Genomic DNA, 11522 nt, shown 5'->3' on the forward strand with positions numbered 1-11522 from the left:
TCAGTGGAGACTACAGTATAGCACCACACTAAGCCTGTACTCAGTGGAGACTACAGTATAGCATCACACTAAGCCTGTACTCAGTGCACCAGAGGCCGTCACACTAAGCCTGTACTCAGTGGAGACTACAGTATAGCATCACACTAAGCCTGTACTCAGTGCACCAGAGGCCGTCACACTAAGCCTGTACTCAGTGGAGACTACAGTATAGCATCACACTAAGCCTGTACTCAGTGGAGACTACAGTATAGCACCACACTAAGCCTGTACTCAGTGGAGACTACAGTATAGCATCACACTAAGCCTGTACTCTGTGCACCAGAGGCCGTCACACTAAGCCTGTACTCAGTGGAGACTACAGTATAGCACCACACTAAGCCTGTACTCAGTGCACCAGAGGCCGTCACACAGGAAGAGTTTCCATTAACGTGTGTTTAAACAAGTTTGTTTGTTTTACACACGTTCATTAGACTGACAAGTTTTCACAGCCAGTCTCTCAGATTCAGACTGTCTGGATGTTGTCCAACTGGAGCGAGGTGGTGAGAGCCAGACACTGTGCGTCCCAAATGGCACCCTATTCCCTATATAGTGCACTACTTTAGACCAGAGCTCTATGGAACCCTATTGCCTATATAGTGCACTACTTTTGACCAGAGCTCTATGGCACCCTATTGCCTATATAGTGCACTGAGGTGAGGTGAGGGAGGGAGGGAGGGGGTGAGGTGAGGGAGGGAGGGAGGGGGTGAGGTGAGGGTTAGAGGAGGGAAGGGGTGTTAAGGCTGATCACTATGCCACCAGACGACCTCTCGGGGAAACTAAGCTGACCCATGGGGTGAGGTGAGGGAGGGAGGGAGGGAGGGGGTGAGGTGAGGTGAGGTGAGGGAGGGAGGGAGGGAGGGGTGAGGTGAGGGAGGGAGGGAGGGGGTGAGGTGAGGGAGGGAGGGAGGGGGTGAGGTGAGGGAGGGAGGGAGACATGAAGAGGGAGGGGTGGGGGAGGGAGACATGAAGGGGGAGAGGTGAGGGAGGGATGGAGACATGAAGGGGGAGAGGTGATGGAGGGAGGGAGGGGGTGAGGTGAGGGAGGGAGAGAGGGGGTGAGGTGAGGGTTAGAGGAGGGAGGGGGTGTTAAGGCTGATCACTATACCACCAGACGGCCTCTCGGGGGAAACTAAGCTGACCCATGGGGTGAGGTGTGTGGGGTTTAGGTAGGAGGAGGTTTGGGAGGGAGTGATTTGAGGAGGGGTTTAGTGGTGGGTTAAGGTCTGGTTACTATACCACCAGACAACCTCATTATGGCGCTAGATAATCTCTCGGTGGGACTGGGCTTACCCATGGCGTGAGCTTTGTAATACTCTGGCACAGCACCAGTAGACCTGCCCTCTTTAACCATCCAGCCACCCACCTACCCACTGCAGAGCCCCTGTGCCCTCTCTGCCCTAGACAATACTAGAAGCAAAATGGTGAGATTCTGGGCTTGGTAGCATACAGTAAAGACCTGCTTCCCTCCCTCCCTCCCTCCCTCCCTCCCATCCAGACCATGTTCCCCTGCGCCTTGGCAGTCTTATACAATACTATACCTATGGGACACACCCAATACTGGGCATGGAACCAACAGCTGCATTTCAATCCCATGACATGGATTGAATCGAGCCCGATCACCCAACATTGGGGTTGGTACCACACCGTGAAGACATGTCTAGGTAGAAATCACATAACTCTATACAAGGTACTTTTTTTTGGGGGGGGGGGGGGGGTCCAATACAACAACAAAAGGGGAGTCAAAGTCGTTTTCAGTTTCAAATGTCTTGAAAGTCGCGTCACACAGAGGAGAGAACACACAGATGTAACCATTATTGTGGTCTTGTATTCTCTCCTTGAGGTCCGTGTCTGTTGGCAGCTGTGTTTTCTAACAGCTCTACCTCAGACTAAACCAGTGGCCCAAGGTTTAAGAGATAAGGCATTGAGATCAATTGTTCCAGCGAGCATCCCAAATTTGTACCCCATGTAAAGTGCAGTACTTTTGACCGGAGACCAGACACCAGAAACTATATACAGTAGGTAATATGGGTGTGTTGATGTGCAGGCGATCGTCAAACGCAGGATTTATATAGGTCACAGGCTGAGGAGAGTGTTTACTTTGCTAAGAGTTACTGTGTAACTGATTAATTCTCTCTCTATCTCTCACTCTCTCTGGGCCAAATCAAAGGAATTCACTCTCCTGTGTGGGAGGTTGTTGACGTTTATACATGCCTTTGTCTAAAGTCCAACATAGAGAGAGAAAGAGGGAGAAAGTTAGAGAGAGAAAGAGAGAGAGAAAGAAAGAGAATGTTAGAGAGAAAGAGAGAGAGAGTGTGTTAGAGAGAAGAGAGAGAGAAAGAGAGGGGGAGGCAGAGAGAGAGAGAGACTAGGAGAGAGAGAGAGAGAGAGAGAGAGGGGGAGAGAGAGAGAGTGAGAGAGAGAGAGCGAGAGACTAAACTACAGCAGCTAAACTACAACGGCTTAACTACTGTAAGGTAGCGGCACCGTTGTCTCGCTACAACTTCTTTTCCTGACTCTCGTCCCGTTACGAAAATATAGTACAACATCCTCACGTTTTTATATCTTTGTCAAAATACATTTTTGGCTTCTATTTTTGCCATGAGCCCAAGTCACCACACCAAACTGGCACCCCCTGTAGCTTCTGCAACATATCACATTACACCGCCTGAATGATCCCAAGTCACCACACTAAACTGGCACCCCCTGTAGCTTCTGTAGCACATCACATTACACCGCCTGAATGATCCCAAGTCACCACACCAAACTGGCACCCCCTGTAGCTTCTGTAGCATATCACATTACACCGCCTGAATGATCCCAAGTCACCACACCAAACTGGCACCCCCTGTAGCTTCTGTAGCATATCGCATTACACCGCCTGAATGATCCCAAGTCACCACACCAAACTGGCACCCCCTGTAGCTTCTGTAGCATATCGCATTACACCGCCTGAATGATCCCAAGTCACCACACCAAACTGGCACCCCCTGTAGCTTCTGCAACATATCACATTACACCGCCTGAATTATCCCAAGTCACCACACTAAACTGGCACCCCCTGTAGCTTCTGCAACATATCACATTACACCGCCTGAATGATCCCAAGTCACCACACTAAACTGGCACCCCCTGTAGCTTCTGTAGCATATCACATTACACCGCCTGAATGATCCCAAGTCACCACACTAAACTGGCACCCCCTGTAGCTTCTGCAACATATCACATTACACTGCCTGAAGGTCAGGGATAGGCTGCAGGGGTGTAGACAGCATCAGATTAACCAGAGGAGCTCCTAAACCTCTGTACAGTCAGATGACCCATCTTTATTCAGGCCTCTTTTAACTGGCTTCTCTGGCAGGAAGGGCGGGGTTAAGGTTAAGCACCATTGGTCCAAGTGGATCAGCATGGACACATGGACATTCTGTTCTGTACTGTACCACGCTGGATGAAGACACACACACTCACACTCTCTCACACTCTCTCACACACACACACACACACACACACACACACACACACACACACACACACACACACACACACACACACACACACACACACACACACACACAGACACTCACACTCACACTCACACACAGGGGGCTGCTGAGGGGAGGAAGGCTCAAAATAATGGCTGGAATGGAGTGAATGGAATGGTGTCAAACACATGGAAGCCATGGAAACCATGGAAACCATGGAAACCATGGAAACCATGTGTTTGATTAGCTCGAAACACATGTGTCGTGGGTTTCATAACCACGTCTATAACAAATCAATACTGCTGAGACAGGAGCAAGGAATTCATTCAGCCATTTATCTAGAAGGTAATCATCTACAACACATGCAAATCCCCTTGATGACTGTGAGGCCCTAGCTGGGCCAGGGACCACTCACTACGGAGGGGCCAGGGACCACTCACTACGGCTGGGTCAGGGACCACTCACTACGGCTGGGTCAGGGACCACTCACTACGGCTGGGCCAGGGACCACTCACTACAGCTGGGCCAGGGACCACTCACTACGGCTGGGTCAGGGACCACTCACTACGGCTGGGCCAGGGACCACTCACTACGGCTGGGACAGGGACCACTCACTACGGCTGGGTCAGGGACCACTCACTACGGCTGGGCCAGGGACCACTCACTACGGCTGGGCCAAGGACCACTCACTACGGCTGGGCCAGGGACCACTCACTACGGCTGGGTCAGGGACCACTCACTACGGCTGGGCCAGGGACCATTCACTACGGCTGGGTCGGGACCACTCACAACGGCTGGGTCAGGGACCACTCACTACGGCTGGGCCAGGGACCACTCACTACGGCTGAGTCAGGGACCACTCACTACGGCTGAGTCAGGGACCACTCACTACGGCTGGGTCAGGGACCACTCACTACGGCTGGTCCAGGGACTACTCACTACGGCTGAGTCAGGGACCACTCACTACGGCTGGGTCAGGGACCACTCACTACGGCTGGTCCAGGGACTACTCACTACGGAGGGGCCAGGGACCACTCACTACGGCTGGGCCAGGGACCACTCACTACGGCTGAGTCAGGGACCACGCACTACGAAGGGGCCAGGGACCACTCACTACGGCTGGGTCAGGGACCACTCACTACGGCTGGGTCAGGGACCACTTGCTACGGCTGGGCCAGGGACCACTCACTACGGCTGGTCCAGGGACTACTCACTACGGAGGGGCCAGGGACCACTCACTACGGCTGGGCCAGGGACCACTCACTACGGCTGAGTCAGGGACCACGCACTACGGAGGGGCCAGGGACCACTCACTACGGCTGGGCCAGGGACCACTCACTACGGCTGGGCCAGGGACCACTCACTACGGCTGGGTCAGGGACCACTCACTACGGCTGGGCCAGGGACCACTCACTACGGCTGGGTCGGGACCACTCACTACGGCTGGGTCAGGGACCACTCATGATTGGAGGGCCAGGGACCACTCACTACGGCTGGGTCAGGGACCACTCACTACGGCTGGGTCAGGGACAACTCACGACTGCTGGGTCAGGGACAACTCATGATTGGTGGGCCAGGGACCACTCACTACGGCTGGGCCAGGGACCACTCGCTACGGCTGGGCCAGGGACCACTCACTACGGAGTGGCCAGGGACCACTCACTACGGCTGAGTCAGGGACCACTCACTACGACTGGGTCAGGGACCACTCACTACGGCTGGGTCAGGGACCACTCACTACGGCTGGGTCAGGGACCACTCACTACGGCTGGGTCAGGGACCACTCACTACGGCTGGGTCAGGGACCACTCACTACGGCTGGGTCAGGGACCACTCACTACGGCTGGTCCAGGGACCACTCACTACGGCTGGGCCAGGGACCACTCACTACGGCTGGGTCAGGGACCACTCACTACGGCTGGGCCAGGGACCACTCACGACTGCTGGGTCAGGGACAACTCACTACGGCTGGGTCAGGGACCACTCACTACGGCTGGGTCAGGGACCACTCACTAAGGAGGGGCTAGGGACCACTGACCACGGCTGGGCCAGGGACCACTCACTACGGAGGGGCCAGGGACCACTCACTACGGCTGGGCCAGGGTCCACTCACTACGGCTGGGCCAGGGACCACTCACTACGGCTCGGTCAGGGACCACTCATGATTGATGGGCCAGGGACCACTCACTACGGCTGGGTCAGGGACCACTCACTACGGCTGGGCCAGGGACCACTCACTACGGCTGGGTCAGGGACCACTCATGATTGGTGGGTCAGGGACCACTCACTACGGCTGGGTCAGGGACCACTCACTACGGCTGGGTCAGGGACCACTCACGACTGCTGGGTCAGGGACAACTCATGATTGGTGGGCCAGGGACCACTCACTACGGCTGGGTCAGGGACCACTCACTACGGCTGGGTCAGGGACCACTCACTACGGCTGGGGCAGGGACCACTCACTACTGCTGGGGCAGGGACCACTCACTACGGCTGGGTCAGGGACCACTCATGATTGGTGGGTCATTGACCACTCACTACGGCTGGGTCAGGGACCACTCATGATTGGTGAGTCAGAGACCACTCAATACGGCTGGGTCAGGGACCACTCACTACTGCTGGGTCAGGGACCACTCATGATTGGTGAGTCAGGGACAACTCACTACGGCTGGGTCAGGGACCACTCATGATTGGTGGGTCAGGGACCACTCACTACGGCTGGGTCAGGGACCACTCATGATTGATGGGTCAGGGACCACTCACTACGGCTGGGTCAGGGACCACTCATGATTGGTGAGTCAGGGACCACTCACTACGGCTGGGTCAGGGACCACTCATGATTGGTGAGTCAGGGACCACTCAATACGGCTGGGTCAGGGACCACTCACTACGGCTGGGTCAGGGACCACTCATGATTGGTGGGTCAGGGACAACTCACTACGGCTGGTTCAGGCACCACTCATGATTGGTGGGTCAGGGACCACTCACTACGGCTGGGTCAGGGACCACTCATGATTGATGGGTCAGGGACCACTCACTACGGCTGGGTCAGGGACCACTCATGATTGGTGAGTCAGGGACCACTCACTACGGCTGGGTCAGGGACCACTCACTACGGCTGGGTCAGGGACCACTCACTACGGCTGGGCCAGTGACCACTCACTACGGCTGGGTCAGGGACCACTCACTACGTCAGTCACCTCAGTGTTCCCCTGGTCTTTTGAGTCAGTCACCTCAGTGTTCTCCTAGTCTGTTGAGTCAGTCACCTCAGTGTTCTCCTGGTTTGATGAGCCAGTCACCTCAGTGTTCTCCTGGTCTGTTGAGTCAGTCACCTCAGTGTTCTCCTGGTCTGTTGAGTCAGTCACCTCAGTGTTCTCCTGGTCTGTTGAGTCAGTCACCTCAGAGGAAACTGGTCTGTTGAGTCAGTCACCTCAGAGGAAACTGGTCTGTTGAGCCAGTCACCTCAGTGTTCTCCTGGTCTGTTGAGTCAGTCACCTCAGTGTTCTCCTGGTTTGATGAGCCAGTCACCTCAGTGTTCTCCTGGTCTGTTGAGTCAGTCACCTCAGTGTTCTCCTGGTTTGATGAGCCAGTCACCTCAGTGTTCTCCTGGTGTGTTGAGTCAGTCACCTCAGTGTTCTCCTGGTTTGATGAGCCAGTCACCTCAGTGTTCTCCTGGTCTGTTGAGTCAGTCACCTCAGTGTTCTCCTGCTCAACTGCGTGAAAATATCTCTTTTTCTTTTTGTAATGTCTCTCTCTCTTTAAGTCGTTGAAGTTTTCTCTGAGCTCTTTTTGGTTCTGCAGGCTCATTCAATGTGGCTCCAACAGGATGTAGAAGCCTGATGTCTCACCATGTCCTTCCACCGGGGTATAGAAGCCTGATGTCCCACCATGTCCTTCCACCAGGATATAGACGCCTGATGTCCCACCATGTCCTTCCACCAGCATATAGAAGCATGATGTCCCACTCTGCCACAGTGGAAGCCTGATGTCCCACTTTGCCACAGTGGAAGCCTGATGTCCCACTTTGCCACAGCGGAAGCCTGATGTCCCACTCGTCCACAGCGGAAGCCTGATGTCCCACTCTGCCACAGCGGAAGCCTGATGTCCCACTCTGCCAGAGCGGAAGCCTGATGTCCCACTCTGCCAGAGCGGTAGCCTGATGTCCCACTCTGCCAGAGCGGAAGCCTGATGTCCCACTCTGCCAGAGCGGTAGCCTGATGTCCCACTCGGCCACAGCGGAAGCCTGATGTCCCACTCGGCCACAGCAGAAGCCTGATGTCCCACTCTGCCACAGCGGAAGCCTGATGTCCCACTCTGCCAGAGCGGAAGCCTGATGTCCCACTCTGCCAGAGCGGAAGTCTGATGTCCCACTTTGCCACAGTGGAAGCCTGATGTCCCACTTTGCCACAGCGGAAGCCTGATGTCCCACTCGTCCACAGCGGAAGCCTGATGTCCCACTCTGCCACAGCGGAAGCCTGATGTCCCACTCTGCCAGAGCGGAAGCCTGATGTCCCACTCTGCCAGAGCGGTAGCCTGATGTCCCACTCGGCCACAGCGGAAGCCTGATGTCCCACTCGGCCACAGCAAAAGCCTGATGTCCCACTCTGCCACAGCGGAAGCCTGATGTCCCACTCTGCCAGAGCGGAAGCCTGATGTCCCACTCTGCCACAGCGGAAGCCTGATGTCCCACTCTGCCAGAGCGGAAGCCTGATGTCCCACTCGGCCACAGCGGAAGCCTGATGTCCCACTCTGCCACAGCGGAAGCCTGATGTCCCACTCTGCCACAGCGGAAGCCTGATGTCCCACTCTGCCACAGCGGAGGCCTGATGTCCCACTCGGCCACAGCGGAAGCCTGATGTCCCACTCGGCCACAGCGGAAGCCTGATGTCCCACTTTGCCACAGCGGAAGCCTGATGTCCCACTCGGCCACAGCGGAAGCCTGATGTCCCACTCTGCCACAGCGGAAGCCTGATGTCCCACTCGGCCACAGCGGAAGCCTGATGTCCCACTCGGCCACAGCGGAAGCCTGATGTCCCACTCGGCCACAGCGGAAGCCTGATGTCCCACTCGGCCACAGCGGAAGCCTGATGTCCCACTCTGCCACAGAGGAAGCCTAATGTCTCACTCGGCCACAGCGGAAGCCTGATGTCCCACTCTGCCACAGCGGAAGCCTGATGTCCCACTCGGCCACAGCGGAAGCCTGATGTCCCACTCGGCCACAGCAGAAGCCTGATGTCCCACTCGGCCACAGCGGAAGCCTGATGTCCCACTCGGCCACAGCGGAAGCCTGATGTCCCACTCTGCCACAGCGGAAGCCTGATGTCCCACTCTGCCACAGCGGAAGCCTGATGTCCCACTCTGTCACAGCGGAAGCCTGATGTCCCACTCTGCCACAGCGGAAGCCTGATGTCCCACTCGGCCACAGCGGAAGCCTGATGTCCCACTCGGCCACAGCGGAAGCCTGATGTCCCACTCTGCCACAGCGGAAGCCTGATGTCCCACTCTGTCACAGCGGAAGCCTGATGTCCCACTCTGCCACAGCGGAAGCGTTTGACTTGATTTCCCCCGTCTCTGATTTTCAGTTGCAAATTCTGTGCTCGTTTCCCCCCTGATGAACTCAACACGCTGAGCCTCTTTGGCATCTAGTTCCATGGGACACAAGGACTTCAACGGTCTTTCACTGACGTCAGAGGACTTTCAGTCGATAGTCTCCTTTTGTGTAGCTTCACTCCGTAGCCCACATACCAGTCTGTCTCTAATGGTGTCACTTAGAAAGTCATTCAACTCAGCGCAGCAGAAAACAGTGCAAATAGTACAACACCTCGTACACAATGGATACCATTCCATTTATTCCATTCCAGCCATTACGATGAGCCCTCGGTACTCCCCAATTAAGGTCTCACCAGCCCGCCTGTGCACCACCACCACAGTGCTATTACAACGACTTATACATAACATTGCTTAACCCACTTACATAATCATTGTATATTATTTTCTACCACAAGGTTTATTTCAATAACTGAAAACTTTAAACCTTTTTAAATACGCTTGATTGTTGTCTACGGTGGAACAACACAAACAGACGTGATTAGCTAAATGTTGCTATAGATTTAATAGTGTTTAGAGAGTCTTAAGGTAACACGTTAACGTTTTGTTGAAACAGCTCTACCACCATAGTGTTCTGCATTATCACTCTAGTGGGTCAGCATTATCACTGTAGTGTTCTGCATTACCACCATAGTGGTCAGCATTATCACCGTAGTGTTCTGCATTACCACCATAGTGTTCTGCACTATCACCGTAGTGTTCTGCATTACCACCATAGTGGTCAGCATTATCACCATAGTGTTCTGCACTATCACCGTAGTGTTCTGCATTACCACCATAGTGGTCAGCATTATCACCATAGTGTTCTGCACTATCACCGTAGTGTTCTGCATTACCACCATAGTGGTCAGCATTATCACCATAGTGTTCTGCATTATCACGGTAGTATTCTGCATTATCATGGTAGTGTACCGCATTATCACTGCAGTGTTATGCATTGTGACGGTAGTGGGCTGCATTATCACTGTACTGTTATGCGTTATCACTTTGGTGTTCTGCATTATCACTGCAGTGTTATGCACTATCACCATAGTGTTCCGCATTATCATTGTGGTGTTCTACATTATCACTGTGGTGTTCTACATTATCACTTGAGAGTTACCGCATTATCAATTTAGAGTTCGACATTATCACTGTAGTGTGCTGCATTATCACTGTGGTGTTAAACATTATCGGGGCTTTATCAGACTTTACACTCCTGCGTGTATCTATTGGCTTCTGTTGACATCGTTATTTAACCAGGTAAATCATAGAGAACACTTTTTCCACATCACTGTCTTTTTTCCACATCACTGTCATAATAATGATTTCTAACAAGTTACTGGCTCAAATCAGTAGCGGAGTACAACAGGTGTCACCTATCTCTGCCTGTCCTACTGAAACTTAGACAGGCTGGAGCTTCTACCTATCACTATGTGACTGACTCCCTAACTGAGAGAGAGAAGGAGAGAGAGAGAGAGACAGAGACAGACAGAGAGACAGAGGTGCATTTGTTCCAGAGAAGAACAGAGCAACAAAATGCAACATTGTTGCAACAACCAAGCAGACTCACACACACACACAGTCAGTACAGGGAAAAGAGAGAGCAAGATGGAGAGATAGACAGAGAAACAGAGAGGTGCTTCAGAGATGACCAGACCTGACAGAGCAGAATAGTACAGAGCAGATCAAGTAAGAGCTTCTGGGTAGTCCTTGTTCCTTACCTGTGATGAAGACAGCCTTGCCCTGGACAGGCAGAGTGGGTGCTGGGGCTGTCCTGACAGAGTATAGACAGCAGGCGAGGCAGAGGGCAGCCAACACCAGGACAGCAGGCACACAGAAGAACCACAGCCTCTCCACTAGTAAGGTGACCCCCAGCCAGGCCACCACGGTCGGGGCCGCGCTGACGTGGGACGCCAGGACCTTCTTCATGGCCCCTCCGACAAACGCAGACATCACCCCCATGTAGATCCAGTCTAAGTAGTCTTCCATTGGCTGGAAGGAAGCACGAGCAGAGGGAGTTGAGTTGTCTCAGTTCCTCTCAGTTCTCAGCACTGCAACTCTGTCTGTCTGTCTCTCTCTCTCTATCTCTCTGTCTTTCTATCTCTCTCTCTGTGCTGCTGTGTGTCCCTCTCTAAATGTGTGGTGTCAGATCAGAGAGTAACAGAGTGGTTGAAGGAAAGCCAGTGCAGTACAGACTCAGCTCTCTCTCTCTCTCTCTCTCTCTATCTCTCTCTCTATCTCTCTCTCTGTGTCTCTCTCTCTGTGTCTCTCTCTCTCTCCCTCTCTCTTCCTCTCTCTCCCTCTCGTGTATATATAGACCAAGCTGCTGGGGGGGAGGGACTACACTAGCATGGATCTAATCGGTGCCCAATGACCAAAGTTTTACTGCAGTTTAAGGCAGACCCCCCTTCACCC

The 11522-nt window shown here is 53.8% G+C and overlaps 1 protein-coding gene across 2 annotated transcripts in view; it reads right to left on the bottom strand.

Annotated features, from left to right (window-relative positions):
• LOC118944412 (corticosteroid 11-beta-dehydrogenase isozyme 2-like) overlaps positions 1–11234 on the bottom strand; it is a 52372-nt gene extending 41138 nt beyond the window's left edge. For both annotated transcript variants that reach the window (XR_005039675.1, XM_036963437.1), the window contains exon 1: positions 10829–11234. Coding sequence is in view for 1 of the 2 variants with exons in the window: in XM_036963437.1 (XP_036819332.1) it covers positions 10829–11096 (268 nt within the window). In the remaining variant the exon portion in view is untranslated. The remainder of the gene's footprint in view (positions 1–10828) is intronic.
• Between the last annotated feature and the right edge of the window lie 288 nt (positions 11235–11522).

Source organism: Oncorhynchus mykiss, chromosome 26 (genome assembly GCF_013265735.2).
Source record: "Oncorhynchus mykiss isolate Arlee chromosome 26, USDA_OmykA_1.1, whole genome shotgun sequence".
Taxonomy (NCBI): domain Eukaryota; kingdom Metazoa; phylum Chordata; class Actinopteri; order Salmoniformes; family Salmonidae; genus Oncorhynchus; species Oncorhynchus mykiss.